At 41.1% G+C, this 20,555-nt stretch overlaps 1 protein-coding gene and 1 long non-coding RNA gene across 7 annotated transcripts in view; one reads left to right on the forward strand and one right to left on the reverse strand.

Moving 5' to 3' along the window:
- Positions 1–20,555, forward strand: part of LOC118524713 (uncharacterized) — a 127,110-nt gene that overhangs the window by 85,519 nt on the left and 21,036 nt on the right. For all 3 annotated transcript variants that reach the window (XR_013449257.1, XR_013449258.1, XR_013449259.1), the window contains exon 4: positions 9,761–9,918. This is a non-coding gene — a long non-coding RNA (uncharacterized LOC118524713). The remainder of the gene's footprint in view (positions 1–9,760; positions 9,919–20,555) is intronic.
- Positions 1–20,555, reverse strand: part of C6H12orf56 (chromosome 6 C12orf56 homolog) — a 96,212-nt gene that overhangs the window by 57,442 nt on the left and 18,215 nt on the right. For 3 of the 4 annotated variants that reach the window (XM_078076222.1, XM_078076220.1, XM_078076219.1), the window contains exon 2: positions 1,684–1,843. In XM_078076222.1, coding sequence (XP_077932348.1) covers positions 1,684–1,843 — 160 coding nt within the window. Of the gene's footprint in view, positions 1–1,683; positions 1,844–18,179; positions 18,247–20,555 lie in introns of all 4 variants that reach the window. The other variant, XM_078076221.1, reaches the window with a different exon arrangement.

Consider the following 20,555-nt stretch of genomic DNA (forward strand, 5'->3'; position numbering starts at 1 on the left):
TCCATTCTTTTCTCTTTCCTTTTTTTCCACACAGCCTCACGTGTGGCAAACTATGCCCAGGCACTATGCTGCCGAGAATGGATGGATCAGCTCATTAATCATCATAGAACTGCAGATCAAAACCACGATGAGATACCACCTCACAACTGTTAGGATGGCTATCCTCAAACAGCCAAAAGATAGGAAGTATTGGTGAGGATGTGGAGAAAAGGGAACCCTTATGCACTGTTGGTGGGGATGCAAATTAGTGCAGCCACTGTGGAAAACAGTATGGAGGTTCTTTAAAAAACTAAAATAGGACTACCGTATGATCCAGCATTCCTATTTCTGGGCATATATCTGAAGGAAATAAAATCACTGTCTCAGATACCTGCCCTCCCTTATTCATAGCAGCATTATTTGCAGTAACCTACCTGTCCAGCAATATGTGAATGGATAAATAAAATGTGTGTGTGTTGGGGGAGAGGGGGGTGTATGTGTGTGCACACATGCATATACACACAATCTAATATTATTTAGCCTTTAAAAAAAGGAAAATCTGGGACACATGGGTGGCTCACTCGGGTGAGCATCCAGCTTTTGATTTAGGCTCAGGTCATGATCTCAGGGTCCTGGTCTGGAGCTCCAAGTCTGGCTCTGGGCTCAGTGAGGAGTCTGTTTGAGGATTCTCTCTCTCTCTCTCCCTCTGCCTCTACCCTCCCCCCCCCCGCTCACATTCTCTCTCTCTCTCTCTTTCAAATAAAAAAATAATAAATCTTAAAAAAAAGGAAAATCCTGGGATACCTGGCTGGTTCAGTCAGTAGAGCATCTGACTCTTGATCTCAGGGTCATCAGTTCAAGCCCCACGTTGGGTGTAGGGATTGCTTTAAAATATGAACAAGTAAAATAAAATCTAAAAAGCAGAAAATCCTGCATTTGGGAAAACATGGATGAACCTGGAGGATGTCATGCTAAGTGAAATAAATCAGACACAAAAAGATAAACACCACATAATCTCACTCATGTTGAATCCAAAAAAGGCAAACTCATAGTAACAGATAGTAAAATGGTCATTACCAGGGGCTGGGGGTTGGGGGGAAAAGGTAAATGTTGGTCAAAAGGTAGATGTTCATTATAAAATAAATAAGTTCTGGAGACCAAAATGTACAGCATGGTGACTATAGTTAACAAAAATGTAGCATGTACTTGAAACTTGCGAAGAAAATAGATCTTAAGTGTTCTTACCACTCACACACAATGATAACTATGTGGTTATCATTTGTGGTTATTATTTTTTTAAAGATTTTAAAGATTTTAAAATCTTTAAAAAATAATAATAAGTAAATAAAATCTTAAAAATAAAATATAATAAATAAATGAAATAAAAAGAGACAAATTCTCAATAAATACTTAGGATTTTTTTTTTTTAAGTAGGCTCCACACCCAGCATGGAGCCCAATGCAGGGCTTGAACTCACAACCCCAGGATCAAGACCTGACCTAAAACCAAGGTCTTAACTATGTGGTTATCATTGTGGTCATTATTTCACAGTGTATACATAGATCAAAACATCACGTTAAACACCTTACATATAATTTTTATTTGTCAATCATACCTCAGTAAAGCTGGGGAGGAAAAAAGAACATTCTTTTTTGTCTTATCAAGCAATGCATCTTGTGTCACTTTAAGAAATATATTACATACCTTTTTTGTTGTCAGAAGTGGCATGATGAAATGGAAATGAGAATTTGACACCTTTCGATTGTTCACACTCTTTTTTCAAAACAGTTGAAGAATGGGTGATACGAATATGTTGGTTGGTTTCTCTCTCTGGTGGACTCAAAAACTGTGGGTAATCATCAATCTGAAAAAAATATAATTAATTAAACTAATTGAGAACCAATATAACTGTTTACCCTATGATAATAAATCCCCTAAAGCTTAGGGCAAGTCTATTTTATTTTTAAGATTTTATTTATTTATTTGAGAGAGAATGAGAGAAAGAGAGCACGAGAAGGGAGAGAGTCAGAGGGAGAGGGAGAAGCAGACTCCCCACTGAGCATGAAGCCCAATGCGGGGCTCGATCCTAGGGGCTTGATCCTAGGGCTCAGGGATCATGACCTGAGCCCAAGGCAGATGCTCAACTGACTGAGCCACCCAGGCGCCCCTTAGGGCAAGTTTAAACTGCATTCTTTTTATTTTTTTCCTGGGAAGCCTTTCCTCTTGTCAGGTTTCTCAGTTTTCCTCAATTTGTTTTAGTCTTTACTAAAAATGCGTTTAGCAACAGATCCCAAGAAACTATTTACACTTACACTATAGAATTGCTAAATAAATAGTAATAGTGTTTTTGTTTGTTAAAATATATCCCTCCCCCTTTCATTTTGAAAATAGATTTTTTTAAAAGGTCTTAAAAATGTTTGATTAATGGGTTTAAACTAGGATTTTTCTATGCAATAGAAAATGTCCATTTGCGGGGAACAGTGTACAAAGATTCTGTGAATACAAACATCTAGGTTTGAATTATTGGAAGTTTCCTGCTGCTAAATAGCTTTCTCTTCTCTCCAAAGTGCTCTGTTTTCTATTCTTGATTAAAAAGAGACAAAGTCTCGAGGCGCCTGGGTGGTTCAGTCGTTAAGCGCTTGCCTTCCACTCAGGTCGTGATCCCAGGGTCCTGGGATCGAGCCCCGCATCGGGCTCCCTGCTTGGCGGGAAGCCTGCTTCTCCCTCTCCCACTCCCCCTGCTTGTGTTCCCTCTCTCGCTGTGTCTCTCTCTGTCAAATAAATAAATAAAATCTTTAAAAAAATAATAATAAGTAAATAAAATCTTAAAAATAAAATATAATAAATAAATGAAATAAAAAGAGACAAATTCTCAATAAATACTTAGGATTTTTTTTTTTTAAGTAGGCTCCACACCCAGCATGGAGCCCAATGCAGGGCTTGAACTCACAACCCCAGGATCAAGACCTGACCTAAAACCAAGAGTTGGACGCTTAACTAAGCCACCCACACACCCCAATACTTAGGATTTTTAGATCTTTAACAATCTACTTCCCTTTCTATGACAGGTAGGCAGCAATAGCATCTGACTGAAAAGCCAAGAGTAAAGCCAGAGAATCACCAGAGGCGTCTTTGAAACCTTTAATCCAAGCATCAGGAGGAATACCTCTGTTGGCTTTTTGCAAAGTTACTTAGAATTTGGATAAAAATATTTCCTGTGATCATCCAGTTTCATCATTCTCTTTTCACAAATATATGAAGGAAATATCAAATAATAATAATATTTTAAAAATCTAATTCAGGGGAATTAAAGATAGGAAGATAAATTAATAAAAAGCTATCAGGATCTACTAAAATTTAATTTTTAAAATTATCTTCAAATACATAGAGTAATTCAAACCAAGCTAATGAAGCATAGCCCAGTGCAGGTATTAAAAAGGATGTGCTTTTGGGCGCCTGGGTGGCTCAGTTGGTTAAGCAACTGCCTTCGGCTCAGGTCATGATCCTGAAGTCCCTGGATCAAGTCCCGCATCGGGCTCCCTGCTCAGCAGGGAGTCTGCTTCTCCCTCTGACCCTCCTCCCTCTCATGCTCTCTGTCTCTCATTCTCTCTCTCGCAAATAAATAAAATCTTTAAAAAAAAAAAGGATGTGCTTTTGTTAATAATAAAAGCTTATAGTTAGTAAAGGATCCTCTTCTGAACAAGATTCTTCAGAAAAGTCTTAAGCTATTTGATACCTGCAAAGATATGCTTATAAAATTAGAATCCTACTATACATACGGCTAAGGTTTTTGTTTGTTTTGTGTAACTCTGTATTATATTTTTCTCTTGCCTTTGTCAGGAAAAATTATGAAAGACTTTGAAATCGGCAAAAAAGATGGTCCAGATGTTTTCCATCATTTATTGTCTTTGAGCTGTTTTAAAACATTGTAAGTGGGGGCGCCTGGGTGTCTCAGTTAGTTAAGCGACCAACTCCTGATTTCGGCTCAGGTCATGATGGCAAGGTTGTGAGATGGAGCCCCATGGCAGGCTCTGCGCTCAGCAGGGGGTCTGCTTGAGAGCCTCTCCTTCTCCCTCTGCCCCTCCCCCCACTCGAGCGTGTGCTCTCTGTCTCTGTCTCTGTCTCTCTCTCTCTCTAAAATAAATAAATAAATAAATCTTTAAAACACTTTAAGTTGTGGGGATGCTTGGCTCGCTCAGTCGGTAGAGCATGTAACTCTTAATTATGGGGTTGTAAATTTGAGCCCCACGTTGGGGGTAGAGATTACTTAAAAATATGTAAAGAAAAGAAAACACTGTAAGTTGTAGAAAACTGGTAATAGTGAAATTTTTCTTTTTAAGATTTTATTTATTTATTTGACACAGAGAGAGAGAGATCACAAGTAGGCAGACAGGCAGGCAGAGGGAGAAACAGGCTCCCCGCCCCCAGCAGGGGGCCCAATGCGGGGCTGGAACCCAGGACCCTGGGATCATGACCTGAGCCGAAGGCAGACATTTAACCGAGTGAGCCACCCAGGTGCCCTGTATATAAATAAATCTTAAAAAAAAAAAAAAAGTTGTTACAATCTCGGCACATTTTATATATATGTATATATAATATATAGTAATTATATATTGTATTTCAGTATTATTATGTTATATTAAAGACTTTATCCATATAAAAATTATGTTCATTTATTTTTACATATCAGATGTAACTTTTTTTTTTAAGATTTTATTATTTGAGAGAGAGAGAGCATGAGCAGGGGGAAGAGGCAGAGGCCAAAGGAGAGCCAGAGGGAGAGGGAGAAGCAGACTCCCCACTGAGCAGGGAGCCCCAGGCAGGGATCCATCCCAGGACCCTGGGATCATTACCTGAGCCCAAGGCAGACACTTAATGACTGAGCCACCCAGGTGCCCTCAGACATAACTTTTATTGCTGTCTTTAAAAATAGGCTTTGTGGGGCGCCTGGGTGGCTCAGTCGTTGGGCGTCTGCCTTCGGCTCAGGTCATGATCGCAGGGTCCTGGGATCGAGCCCCGCATCGGGCTCTCTGCTCGGCAGGAAGTCTGCTTCTCCCTCTCCCACTCCCCCTGCTGTGTTCCCTCTCTCACTGTCTCTCTCTGTCAGATAAATAAATAAAATCTTAAAAAAAATAAAAATAGGCTTTGTCACTATCCTTAGAGACATTTTGTCTAATTTTTTGCAATGGCTTTATTACCTTTGTTTTGCATGCCATAGGAACAACCAAATTTTCTAGTCAGTTGCCTATTTTTAATATGAAACTTCATCAGACCTGTCACATTTGAAAGTTCTCAATAATAAACCAACCACAGTCATCTGAAGTCTGTCTTCTACAGATAGTTTTTGTTTTATTGTGATGCTTGCTTGAAGGTTCTATTCTAAGATATAAAAGTCAGTTTGAGTCCTCAACAAAGGACAATCTCAGAGCAGAGCCTCCTGGAAAAAGGATTGAGACAGGCTCTTCAAACTATTAACACTTCAGAGCTGAGCTAACATTACTTAGACAACTCAGACCACACCAGTCGACTGAGTTAGGATTTCCAAGACTCCATTAGGTCAAGAAGCAGGTGGTTTCATGAGACTCCTAACCCAAAATGTCCCAGAACGAGGTTTAACTTTATAGAACTAAATGAAACTGATGGAAACTTATTGTGGTTATTTGCTTAGAATATTATTGATGTTTTAATGTTCTATTTTCTAGATATATGAGGAAGCTTTTTATCCTCCTTCTTAAATTATAACCAGTGTGTAACCCATAACAATTTAGATTCTGCTCTCATAAACCAAAAATGTTTAAATATCTAATTTTCACTGGCTCCCCCAGAATTCAGAAACTCTTATTAGATTCAGTAAAGATCTGACTTCCTTTTACCAGGATATAATTGTACACACTGGTTGTATATCCAAGGCCTTATGTGAAGTGTCTTATTTAAGAAGAATATTCATCTGGGGTGCCTGGGTGGCTCAGTTGATGAAGCATCGGACTCTTGATTTCAGCTCAGGTCATGATCTCAGGGTCATGGGACTGAGCCCAGCATCAGGCTCTGTGCTCAGCAGGGAGTCTGCTTGGGACTGTTTTTCTCCCTCTGCCCCGCCCCACTGCCCATGCACACGCACACTCTCTCTCTCTAAAAATAAATAAATCTTTAAAAAGGGGGGGATATTCATTTAACCAGATATAGCAAACCATTTTAAGGGCCAAAGGTTTGGTGTATTTATGGGGCCAGTGCTTATTAGGAAGATCACTTCTGGTAGGCCAGGCAATTAAGAAATGTTCAGGACCTCAAAATTCACTCAAATTGATAGGTACTACAGGAGAAATCTGGTGGAGAGAGTTTCTTGGGCCTGATTTCCTAGCTTAGGGAAAGCAAATAATAGAGGCTTTTAAACCTTACATTCCTAAAAAGCTTCCAGACAGAAGTTTTTGCAAAGAATTTTTTTTTTCTAGTGAGTAAAGCAACAGAAGTTTATTAAGTGAAGTTATAGAAAAAGCTCTCAGGAGTGAGAGGGGTCCCGACAGGGTTGCCAACGAGGGCCTTCAGGGTTGGTCTTTTATAGAAAGCTAACCAGGGAATTTAAATCCTTTTAACGTCTCTATTGATAACCTTCAATGGCTTACTTCCTTTTTAGGGTCTAGTTATTCTTTGTTGGTCACAGTAATTATCGTAAAGACGCCCACCCCACTCACCTAGGGCAGGGTGGTCCAGTAAGTCCCCTTATCTCTGGTTTCCCCACACCTCCACATTTTTGGGATTTCTGTGAGCCTGATAACATTGCCCCTATCTATCTCTCCCTACCTAGCCCCGCCTGCCCCTTACTCATTCCTCCCCCTGGAATAGTAACCCTAACTGCCGTTAGGTAATGGGACAATGACCGCTCCGGGTGCTTCCTGCTGAAATGGGGCGGCGGACTGTGTGGCAGTTAGAATCTCTCCAGGGGTCAGTCCAGGGACTTGTGGTATGGCTCCGGCGGGGTCATGATGGGCAGCAAACAGTACATGTATCAGCACATGCAATAGGATGAACATGAAACAAGTATTAGGCCCAAAATTATGATCACATCCCTTAGATAAGATCCCCAAGTACCAATTTTGTCAAATAGATCAGTGGATATCATGATCTTATTTAATTGATCACAGATGTCCCCTATTAATTGGGACACCTTGCAGGAGTTACTGTAATGTTAAAACGACACACGTGAGGGGATTTTTCACACCCCTAATGGTGTAGCAATAGTAGTCAGTAGTGGCATGGTTCTCGAGAAGTCCTTCTCTGACTTCATTTAAGTCTTGGCTGAGTGCCTCCGGGCCTGGGTATCATTTGGAGTCCTGCTGAGCAAGCAGACTGTTTTGCTTACTTTATATTGCAGTCCTATCGTAAGTCCTGGAAGTCCCATAGTGAGCTCTGAGGCTCTTTTTACCAGGAGAGCTCTTGTATGCTTGGGTTAAAGACTTTGTTTGCAACCGTATGTCAGAAGAGGTGTCTTCTAGGATAAATGACTATGAGGGATGAAACCATCAAGAAGCCCTTTTTGTTTGAGGTCCAGCCTTAACAATATCCTAATTACAAGGAATCACTGGCAAATGAGAGATTTGTCTCAGGAGATAAGGGCATCCCCAAGTGCATCATCCAATCTAATCATAAAGAAAGTGTGGGGGTCCCTGGGTGGCCCATTCGTTAAGCGTCTGCCTTCAGCTCAGGTCACGATCCCAAGATCCTGGGATCGAGCCCCACATGGGGCTCCCTGCTCTGCGGGAAGCCTGCTTCTCCCTCTTCCACTCCCCCTGCTTGTGTTCCCTCTCTCGCTGTGTCTCTTTCTGTCAAATAAATAAATAAAATCTTTAAAAAAAAAAGAAAAGAAAGAAAGTGTGGCCATCCATTATCTCCATGGAGTACACTCTGGCTTTTATTTTATTTATTTATTTTTTAAAGATTATTTTATTTGAAAGAGAGAACGAGAGAGCACAAGTGGGGGGAGGGGCAGAGGGAGAGGGAGAAGCAGGCTCCCCACTGAGCAGGGAGCCGGATATGGGGCTAGATCCCAGGACCCCGGGATCAGACGCTTAACCCACTGAGCCACTCAGGCGCCCCACGCTCTGGCTTTTAAAGAGCAATTTTGTCATCCCAGCCATAGAATTGGTCAGGGTAGCTGAGTTATACAATTGTTGGGGAATCTATCCCATTTCCCAGTTGTTCAAGTAATCATATGCCCATGGGGTCCTGTTATCCCCACAGAATAACAAGCAAGATTGCCTATACATGAGCTATTGTGGCAATTTCTCTGAAGTTTACCTCAAGTGGTCTAGCTTAGGCAAACAAAATTCAAAGACAATCAGAACTAAAGTTTAGCATCCACAAAGGTGTGTAATTGAAACATAATTTCTCTCTGTAATAACCCTCATTTCCAAAGACAGCCAAATAAGACTAATTTGTTTGAAAAACAAGTCCAGTTTTAACAAACGGTGTAATTATTTACATAAGCTCAGCAAGAATGATTGATCATATAGATCTTTTAGAATCTGCTTTGCTGGAACTTTTATGAGGAATCTCTAGGTTGAACTTTTAGTTGCCTCTCCAGGCCAGAAGCCAAGCAAAGTACTTGCCATCAGACATGCCTGCAATACCTGTAGAGGGGGGCAGATTCCTCTTCACGAGGTCCCCAATATATCCTGAGGTCCTTGCACCTGCCAGGAAGTGACATTCTTTACTCACCTGGTAAGGCTGCTGGGAACTCTGTAAGCAAGTTCAGGCCAACATTTCCAAGGAGCTTTATGGCTTTAGGTTTCATAAAGTCAACCTTAGTTTCTTAAAGCTGTCTGGTCATTTCTGAGTCTATGAATGTCTCTCAAATATGACATTCCAGTCAAAGCCTTAGTAAAATAACCAATATTTCCAATGGTGTCCTGTTACAAGGAGAACAGATTCTTATTGAACTTATGCAAATGATTGATTGCCATGGAAGAAAGCTTATTGAGACCTTTTGAATTTCAGAGGGTTTAGGTAGAGGTAAATGTTAAATGTTTTAATGCTTTTGTTTACAAATGAATATTTTATCACATTTCTGTAAATCATATCTTAAGAGAAAGTTTCCTTAATCTGGGAGAGCAAACATTAGAGAAACAGCAATGTTTTGAACAAAAGTCACAAAAGAAACTATAATCATTTTTTTCCCAATTTACTTAGTCCCATTTTACTATTCTTGTTTAAAATGCAACTTCAGTGAGTTTTGGAAGTTTTTACCCATTTTAGTTTTGATCTTAAAGATACTGAATACCTGTATTTGTCCCAAAAGTCCTTTTTATGAACCTCCTTGAAGATGAAACTCATTTTGCAGGAGAATAAGGACAATTATAAATGACAAAAACTCAGAAATGGACATTGGTAATGATCTGATAGGAGAGTTCATTAGGATGCAACTGACAAGGAAACTCAGTTATTCTGTCACATAACAACTCAATAGCCAGAATATCGAGTGATGATGACTTTATACCAGAATGTAACATACCAAACAAGCCTAATTAGTCAAGGAGACTTTGTTCACGATTTAAATCTTGGGGAAGTTTGTTAAAACCTAGCACACGTCTAAATAGGATTAGGGATCGTCAAAGACCGGATAGAGGCAAAACGTGGAAACTGGCTTTTCTGGGCAGGCAAAGAGAAAACAGCTGTTTACATTTTCTTATCAAGAGCAGACTAACAATTCAAGAAAATTTTGTCTTTTGAATATAGAGAGAATTCCAATCTTATATACCACTGTACTTTTAAAATCCCTTTATTTTAGGACTAGGAAAGATGGCGGAGGAGTAGGGGACCCTATTTCAACTGGTCCCCAGAATTGAGCTGGATATCTACCAGACCACTCTGAACACCCACGAAACCAGCCTGAGATGTAAGATCTGGATCTCTACAAACAGAATATCGCAGGCGGTTGGTTTCGAGGTAGGAAGCGGGGAGCCGTGATTCTGCGGGCAGATATCGGAGGATAAACGGCAGCGGGAGGGTGCCTGGCCGTGGGGATCCTACACCGCCGGTGAGGGACAGCCTCGCACGCTGCGGACGGGGCACAGACTCGCAGACCGGTAGCAGTGGGGAAAGGACTTTAGGGCAGCCCCCGGGGCGGAAACCCAGAGCAGCGGGGTCACGCATGCGATCTGGGGGCGGCTGGCGGTTTTAGAAGCACAAAGGGCGGGCGCCTGGGTGGCTCAGATGGTTAAGCGTCTGCCTTCTGCTCAGGTCATGATCCCAGGGTCCTGGGATCGAGTCCCACATCGGGCTCCCTGCTCAGCAGGAAGCCTGCTTCTCCCACTTGCCCTGCTTGTGTTCCTTCTCTCGCTTTGTCTCTCTCTGTCAAATAAATAAATAAAATCTTTAAAAAAAAAAAAAAAAAAAAAAAAGAAGCACAAAGGGCAGAGACGTGCCCCGACCTGGAGGCAGGACTGGGAGCGCTGCGGAGGGGCGCACAACCCAGGACGCTGCAGTTTATAGCAGCATGGACAGAAACGGAGACGGTGTGGCCTGGAGAGCTCACTGAAGAACAGACTGAGGTCTCTCTGCTCTGAGGCAGAGGGTTGGAAACGGTCTCTTCTGCTCTGACTCGCGGAAGAGACGTGGAAAGCCGCCAGGGAAAGCCACCAGAGAACAAAGGCCCCAAAAACTGATTCCCGCTGAGCCCATCCCCTGCCACAGGGGGGCAGGGCAACTCTGCCCAAACAGGGTTGCCTGAGTAACAGCGCGGCAGGCCCCTCGCCCAGAAGACAGGCTGGGAAAACAAGAGGCCAGCAACCCTAAGGTCCTAAGAAAACAGGTGCATCTTGCTTGGGTTCTGGTCAATAATTTGGACTCTATACATTCCCCTCAAACACCCATCAACAGAATGACTAGGAGGAGGAGCCCCCAAAATAGGAAAGACTCAGAGATTATGACTTATGCTGCAGATTTACAAATGGATGCAGATATAACCAAGATGTCGGAGATGGAATTCAGGCTAGCAATTGTGAAGACAATGGCTAGAATGGAGAAATCAATTAATGGCAACATAGAGTCTCTAAGGGCAGAAATGAAAGCTGAATTGGCAGAACTTAAAAATGCTATCAATGAGATCCAATCCAATCTAGATAATCTAACAGCTAGGGTAACTGAGGCAGAAGAACGAATAATCGACCTGGAAGACAATATAACAGATAAAAAGGGAAAAGAGGAGGCCAGGGAAAAACAACTCAGAATCCATGAAAATAGAATCAGAGAAATAAGTGATACCATGAAGCATTCCAATGTCAGAATAATTGGAATCCCGGAGGGAGTGGAGAGAGAGAGAGGACTAGAAGATGTATTTGAGCAAATCGTAGCTGAGAACTTCCCGAATCTGGGGAATGAAACAAACATTCGCGTCCTAGAGGCAGAGAGGATCCCTCCCAAGATCAAGGAAAACAGGCCAACACCCTGGCATGTAATAGTAAAACTTGCAAATCTTAGAACCAAGGAAACCATCTTAAGGGCAGTTAGGGGGAAGAGATTCCTTACGTACAGAGGGAGGAACATCAGAATAACGTCAGACCTATCCACAGAGACCTGGCAAGCCAGAAAGGCCTGGCAAGACATATTCAGGGTACTAAATGAGAAGAACATGCAGCCAAGAATACTTTATCCGGCAAGGCTTTCATTTAGAATGGATGGAGAGATGCAGAGCTTCCACGACCAGCAGAAACTGAAAGAATATGTGACCACTAAGCCGGCCCTGCAAGAAATATTAAGGGGGGTTCTATAAAAGGAGAAAGACCCCAAGGGTGATATACAACAGAAATTTACAGGGACAATCTATAAAAACAACATCTTCACAGGCAACATGATGACAATTAATTCATATCTTTCAATAATCACTCTCAATGTGAATGGCCTAAATGCTCCCATAAAACGGCACAGGGTTGCAGATTGGATAAAAAGACAGGACCCATCCATATGCTGCCTACAAGAGACTCATTTTGAACCTAAAGATACATCCAGACTGAAAGTGAAGGGATGGAGATCCATCTTCCATGCCAGCGGACCTCAAAAGAAAGCTGGGGTAGCAATTCTTATATCAGACAAATTAGATTTTAAACTAAAGTCTGTAATTAGAGACACAGAAGGACACTATATCATTCTTAAAGGGTCTATCCAACAAGAAGATCTAACAATTGTAAATATCTATGCCCCCAACATGGGAGCAACCATCTACATAAGCCAACTGTTAACCAAAATAAAGAGTCATATTGATAACAATACGTTAATTGTAGGAGACCTCAATACTCCACTCTCAGCAATGGACAGATCATCTAAGCAGAAAATCAACAAGGAAACAAGAGCTTTGAATGATACATTGGACCAGATGGACCTCATAGATAATTACAGAACATTCCACCCTAAAACAACAGAATACTCATTCTTCTCGAGCGCACATGGAACTGTCTCCAGAATAGACCACATACTGGGTCACAAATCAGGTCTCGACCGATACCAAAAGATTGAGATTATTCCCTGAATATTCTCCGACCACAATGCTTTAAAACTGGAACTCAATCACAAGAAAAAACTTGGCAGAAATTCAAACACTTGGAAGCCAAAGACCACTCTGCTCAAGAATGTTTGGGTCAACCAGGAAATCAAAGAAGAACTTAAACAATTCATGGAAATCAATGAGAACGAAAACACATCGGTCCAAAACCTATGGGATACGGCAAAGGCGGTCCTAAGGGGGAAATACATAGCCATCCAAGCCTCACTCAAAAAAATAGAAAAATCCCCAATTCACCAACTAACTCTACACCTTAAAGAACTAGAGAAAACACAACAAACAATGCCTAAGCCACGCATTAGAAGAGAAATAATTAAAATTAAAGCAGAGATCAATGAATTAGAAACCAGAAACACAGTAGATCAGATCAACGAAACTAGAAGTTGGTTCTTTGAAAGAATTAATAAGATCGATAAACCACTGGCCAGACTTATCCAAAAGAAAAGAGAAAGGACCCAAATTAATAAAATTATGAATGAAAGGGGAGAGATCATGACTAACACCAAGGAAATAGAAACAATTATTAGAAATTATTATCAACAACTATATGCCAATAAACTAGCAATCTGGATGAAATGGAGGCCTTCCTGGAAACCTATAAGCTGCCAAGACTGAAACAGGAAGAAATTGACAACCTGAATAGGCCAATAACCAGTAATGAGATTGAAGCAGTGATCAAAAATCTCCCAAAAAACGAGAGTCCAGGGCCTGATGGATTCCCTGGGGAATTCTACCAAACATTCAATGAAGAAATAATACCTATTCTACTGAAGCTGTTTCAAAAAATAGAAACAGAAGGAAAACTTCCATACTCATTCTATGAGGCCAGCATTACTTTAATCCCCAAACCAGGCAAAGACCCCATCAAAAAGGAGAATTTCAGACCGATATCCCTGATGAATATGGATCCCAAAATCTTCAACAAAATCCTAGCTAATAGGATCCAACAATACATTAAAAGGATCATCTACCACGACCAAGTGGGATTTATCCCTGGGATGCAATGGTGGTTCAACATTTGCAAATCAATCAATGTGATAGAACACATTAATAAGAGGAGGGAGAAGAACCATATGGTCCTCTCAATTGATGCAGAAAAAGCATTTGACAAAATACAACATCCTTTCCTGATTAAAACTCTTCAGAGTATAGGGATAGAGGGAACATTCCTCAAGTTCATAAAGTCCATCTATGAAAAACCCACAGCGAATATCATCCTCAATGGGGAAAAGCTGAGAGCCTTTCCCTTAAGATCAGGAACATGTCAAGGATGCCCACTCTCGCCACTATTGTTCAACATAGTACTAGAAGTCCTAGCAACAGCAATCAGACAACAAGAAGAAATAAAAGGTATTCAAATTGGCAAAGAAGAAGTCAAACTCTTTTCGCAGACGACATGATACTTTATGTGGAAAACCCAAAAGACTCCACCCCCAAATTACTAGAACTCATCCAGCAATTCAGTAATGTGGCAGGATACAAAATCAAGCAACAGAAATCAGTTGCTTTCTTATAGACTAACAACGCAACTGTAGAAAGAGAAATTAGAGAAACGATTCCATTTACAGTAGCACCAAAAACCATAAGATACCTCGGAATAAACCTAACCAAAGAGGTAAAGGATCTATACTCTAGGAACTACAGAACACTCATGAAAGAAATTGAAGAAGACGTAAAAAGATGGAAAAACATTCCATGCTCATGGATCGGAAGAATAAACATTGTTAAAATGTCTATGTTACCCAGAGCAATCTATACCTTCAATGCCATCCCGATCAAAATTCCAATGACATTTTTCAAAGTGCTGGAACAAACAATCCTAAAATTTGTATGGAATCAGAAAAGACCCTGAATCGCCAAGGAAATGTTGAAAAAGAAAAACAAAGCTGGGGACATCACGTTGCCCGATTTCAAGCTATATTACAAAGCAGTGATCACCAAGACAGCATGGTACTGGCACAAAAACAGACATATAGACCAATGGAACAGAATAGAGAACCCAGATATGGACCCTCAACTCTATGGTCAAATAATCTTTGACAAAGCAGGAAAAAATATGCAATGGAAAAAAGACAGTCTCTTCAATAAATGGTGCTGGGAAAATTGGACAGCCACATGCAGAAGAATGAAACTCGACCATTCTCTAACACCATTCACAAAGATAAACTCAAAGTGGATGAAAGACCTCAATGTGAGACAGGAATCCATCAAAATCCTAGAGGAGAACATAGGCAGTAACCTCTTTGACATCGGCCACAGCAACTTCTTTCAAGATACATCTCCAAAAGCTAGTGAAACAAAACAAAAGTTTTGGGACTTCATCAAGATAAAAAGCTTCTGCACAGCAAAGGAAATAGTCAACAAAACAAAGAGGCAACCCACAGAATGGGAGAAGATATTTGCAAATGACACTACAGATAAAGGGCTGATATCCCAGATCTATAAAGAACTTCTCAAACTCAACACCCAAAAAACATATAATCAAGTCAAAAAGTGGGCAGAAGATACGAAAAGACACTTCTCTGAAGAAGACATACAAATGGCTAACAGACACATGAAAAAATGTTCATCGTCATTAGCCATCAGGGAAATTCAAATCAAAACCACATTGAGATACCACCTTACACCAGTTAGAATGGCAAAAATGGACAGGGAAAGAAACAACAAATGTTGGAGAGGTTGTGGAGAAAGGAGAACCCTCTTACACTGTTGGTGGGAATGCAAGTTGGTACAGCCACTTTGGAAAACAGTGTGGAGGTTCCTCAAAAATTTAAAAATAGAGCTACCCTATGACCCAGCAATTGCACTACTGGGTATTTACCCCAAAGACACAGATGTAGTGAAAAGAAGGGCCATATGCACCCCAATGTTCATAGCAGCAATGTCTGCAATAGCCAAACTGTGGAAAGAGCCGAGATGCCCTTCAACAGATGAATGGATAAAGAAGATGTGGTCCATATATACAATGGAATATTACTCAGCCATCAGAAAGGATGAATACCCAACTTTTACATCAACGTGGATGGGACTGGAGGAGATTATGCTAAGTGAAATAAGTCAAGCAGAGAAAGTCAATTACCATATGGTTTCACTTATTTGTGGAGCATAAGGAATAGCATGGAGGACACAAGGAGAAGGAAGGGAAAAATGGAGCGGGGGGAATTGGAGGGAGAGATGAACCATGAGAGAGTATGGACTCTGAGAAACAAACAGGGTTTTAGAGGGGAGAGGGGAGGGCGGAGGGGGGATGGGTTAGTCCGGTGATGGGTATTAAGGAGGGCACGTACTGCATGGAGCACTGGGTGTTATACGAAAACAATGGATCATGGATCACCACATCAAAAACTAATGCTGTATTGTATGGTGACTAACATAACATAATAAAATTTAAAAAAAAAAATCCCTTTATTTTAATCTTAGCCCATCCTAACCACACCTAAAATTCCCTTCCAAAGATTTCACTTCACAAACCTTTTACAACTTTCCTTTGCATTCAGATTTTGTCTCAAGTCATTTCTTTCCAAACAACCAGTCTCATTTAGGACGAAATTACTTTCTCTTACCTTCAACAAAAATGCATTCCCCTTCCTTATATCTTTCTTACATATCTCCTACTTTTCTAAATAGAGTTGCCAAATTTTGTACTCTTAGAAATCTTAGTCTCCAGTGAAGACTAAGTAGTAACCAATGTGAACCAACTGTAGCTATAGTTACTACTAAGTAGTAACCAACTGTCACACCAGAATTCTTTAGATGACAAATTTATGAACTGGTTAAGCACAAAGCATGTTTACCAGCAGATTTAAATATCCTTAGTTTCTTTGCAATAAGTAGTCAAAAAGCACAAACCTACATCCAGTAATCAACAATTTAGCACCTTATCCTATTTGGAAAAGACCTAGATGTCCAATGAATTTAATCCCAAAGACTTTGAAAGCTATTTTAACAATTTCCTATGAAAACTTTGATGGGACAATTAGCCATGACTTTTGTCATCTTTTTGCTAACAAATTGCAACAGAAATGACACGAGCTTATTTGACCTTCAGCAAACCCTGGCAGAATAAAAGTTTCACATTTAATGCTGATAACTTTAAAGACATGTCTATCTTAATTAAACCAACAAACTTAACTTAGTTTAAATACCAAGTTATGTTCCACCTGGGTCTACTTTTAAAAGTCAATCAGTTTGTTCCTCAGTGTCAATTTTTACCTGAGACACTGGTGGGGAAATCTGAAGGGAACAGTTGTATGTAGGCCGCACCCAAGGTACAGAAACAGGAGGGGGTGGGGCAGACAGAAGAGGCAAAGTGCTGCCAGAAAACAGAAAAAGGGTTCCCAGTTCTAAAGCTCATCCACTTGGACAGATGACTAAACGCCACGTTTTTCCACCAACAAGTGGGAATAGGCAGTCCATATCAGGCCGGAGCAGACAGGGAATTTCCCCGAAACAAAGGAGTTCCGGCAGCTGCTTGGAAATACTCCTTAAAGTCCCCATCGTGAGGTAGACTAACCACAGTTGGCTCCAATTATAGCCGTTAACCTGGGAAATGAGTGAAGGAGAAGCCCCCACATCTATTAGGAGAAACAGTGAGAGAGTCAGCATCCCCTTTGCTAGGGATGGTCTGTGTTTCTTCCAGCACCCTGGATTTATTTGGAGGAGGCCTATTTAGACAATTATGCAATATGTTAGGAGGGAGTTTACTGGTATGGTTACCACCAAACACGTTCTGCAAGAGGCCCTTAGGTCTGGGTCCTGATTGAGAGCCCTGAGAGCCTGGATGGATCTAGGGTGCCTCTGTCTATTCACCCTGTTTCCTGCAGAAGAGACCCAATAGATCCCACTGTGGCCACGCAGTGAGTGTTACAGGAGCTCAGGCCTTTCCTAAATTTGCAATCCAAATTGTTTCCAGTGGGTTAAATGGCATCCCAAGGGAGAGTCCTTGGGAACTGAAGAGACCATGCCTTGCCACGAATGTCATGCCTTATTTTACCTTGCCTTGAAGAACCTGCCATTTTTAACCCATGGAAAACACTGGAAAGTTTTACAAGGGGAAATTACCCAAATTTGCAGTACCCAATCCAGAGGAGTCCCTGCGGAGAATGGTTTGTTTCCCATCTCGAGATCCTGGTAGGAGTGACCCCGTACCTGTTATAGAGAGGTGACTATGAAGGCATCCCTACATATCAGCTCTCCCCTGTGAACCAAGGCGACCCATGGTTTCCTACCCACGGTGAAAGAGTGGCCTAACATCTTCGGTTGAGGAGGGCTCAGGCTGGCGGGAGTAGCCACTCTTACCTGTCCGTCACCTGATCCTCCTTTTCTCCTCTGGATTCCTCCCCCCGCCAAATCTGGCCCAATCATAAAGGCTTAGCCAGGTTAACAGTTTAAACTTTGATTCAATTATATTCTCACGTCTTACCCCTGGGTGCTTTTTCTGTCCATGTTGAGGGGTGCAGACCCTGTTAAGGGGTGCAGACCCTGAGATTTAGCATCATCATAATTTCATATTTCTGTTGTTGGAACAAGGAAGCTTCAACTATATGACCCACTTAAGTCCCAGCCACTAATGCAACCAGTCGAAGTATTGGCTGGGGGTCTGTAATTCCCCCCTTAGTGCCCAGGAAACATTGGGTTCCCTCCAACTTACCATATAAAGAGATAGCTCTAATCCTGCTTGCCAATATCTTGGGTTTTGATCCCTGGCCGTGATGTACCTAACAGAAAAACATATGTCTTAGCAGGCAGCAAAAATGAGGAAAAGATTCTCCTCCTGACTTAAGTTCTCACGAAAGACATCTTTAAATGAAAAAGCCTTGTATCTACATCGGCAACACTTTGCCTGAAATGAATCCCTGATTAAACAGGCATAGTGATCACCGGAGATTGAAAGGGGCCTACTCTAGGCAAAGTCCCTGAGGTGGGAGAAAGCCATTTAAGAAAAGCCAATGAACAGAAAGCAGAACTAAGGAGGGTTAGGCCAACATACCAACTTCTTTTGAGGAAGGGGAATTGACCAAACCTTTGTCCAGAAGGCTGTCACCTGAGACTTAAGGCCAGTGGCCACACTGTTCACCTTTAACTGGCGGACAGGTGCCCGGTTTTGTCATTTGTGACAAGAGGTCACCTAAGGGAGAAATGTCTCCCAGGAAAGAAAAGAAAAGAGTCAGCTTTTATTCACCCTTCGGTGGAAGTGATCCCGGGTCTCCGCACCAAAATGAAGCGGGAGAGCTAGGTTCTTGTCTCACGGAGTCAAGGAATGAATCTCGCGGAAAACAGAGAGTAAAGTGACAGAAGTTTATTAAGTGAAGATACAGGAAAAGCTCTCAAGAGTGAGAGAGGTCCCAACAGGGTTGTCCTTGCAAAGAATTTTTAAAGAGGCCTATATGGTGAATTAACACCCTTGCTATGTATGTAAATGTAAATACGTAAATAATGTAAATAATCAGGTCAACCTAAAGAGAGTCTTATTTTGTGAATGAGTGATCTTTGAGATTATTATGATGGTGGAGGTGGGACAGAAAAACTGAAAGACTTTGAAATGGGGAAGGGGGATTAGTAGGGATACAGTTTAGCTCACCTATGCAGGTTATCTATGCCTTTCATTGTCTTTCAGGTTATTTTACAATGCTCTAATTCATAGAAGACCCTTTTGTGGGACGCCTGGGTGGCTCAGTCGGTTAAGTGTCTGCCTTCGACTCAGGTCATGATCCCAGAGTCTTGGGATGGAGTCCCACATCGGGCTCCCTGCTCAGCCAGGGAGTCTGCTTCTCCCTCTCCCTCTGCCCCTACTCGTGTGCTCTCGCGCTCTCTCTCTCATTCACTCTCTCTCAAATAAATAAATAAAATCTTTTAAAAAAATGTATGCTTCAAGTAGAGACTGAGTGAATGTAAATAAATATGTAAATATTTCTGCCTCAAATTGCTTATAAGCAGTTTTGGGAGGAGACAAAGTACCTATAATAATTTGCATAATAATTATACAGTTTATGGAACATGGCAAATATCTTATATAATACTTGCAACACATCTATGAGGTAGTTATTATTAACCCCACTTTGCAATGAGAAAATTAAGGTTCAGAGGGAGTTCAGTTTACAAAACTAGTAAATGGTGGAACTAGAATTACAAGACAAGGCAGTTGGTTTCCAAGGCCAGTTTTATAAAAACAACTAAGGTTTAAGACCACAGCCCTAACTAGTGGTCAGAGGTGGGAATTTTGTCAAGGAGAAATAGAAGTCTTTCTTCTAATGCAGGGCTGGAGGGGCGCCTGGCTGGCTCAGTCGGTAGAGCATATGACTCTTGATTTTGGGGCCGTAAATTTGAGCCCCACAATTGGGCATGGAGCCTACTTAAAATAAAGTCTAAAAAAAAAGAAAAAAAAAAAAAAACCAGGGCTGGAATCCAAACAGTAATCAAGCAGCTGGATTCATTATTATGTCAGAGTTTCAGTCGAATTATGCTAATTCCTTTATTTGAGACCGAAGTAGAGTCAGACCTCTTTTTTTAGTTGCTATAATCACCGAATTCGGTTAGCTCTGTCATTCAAGAACATAATACCTTCTTTAAATACACGGTGGTCGCATTCATTCATATAAAGCATTCACATAAATTTTTTCTGTATTTATTAACATGGAAAGATATCCATGACATGCTGTAAAGTAAAAATAGATTATAGAACAATATGTGGAATATGATTCCATATATATTAATGCATAGAACACAATTTGGAATGTTGTACACCAAATTTTCTTGTTGTGTGGTTAACTGTGGTTATCTCTGGGTGGTGAGATTTGTTCAGAGATAAACTGAGGCATATTAAAATTTTTAAGAGTCTATTTGGGCAAAAATCTATTCAAATCAGGCAGCATCCAATCTAGCAGATAGGAAGGAGCTCCAAGGAGCTGTACGAAATGAAAGACTTTTAAGCAGAAGGGAGTGGGAACAAGGAAGTTACACTTGGCAAAAAAGCAAGTTAGTTATTGCACAGTTACTTTCCTTTAGGGGATTGTAGGGGCCTACCAGA

This window comes from Halichoerus grypus, chromosome 6, assembly GCF_964656455.1.
Source record: "Halichoerus grypus chromosome 6, mHalGry1.hap1.1, whole genome shotgun sequence".
Lineage (NCBI taxonomy): Eukaryota > Metazoa > Chordata > Mammalia > Carnivora > Phocidae > Halichoerus > Halichoerus grypus.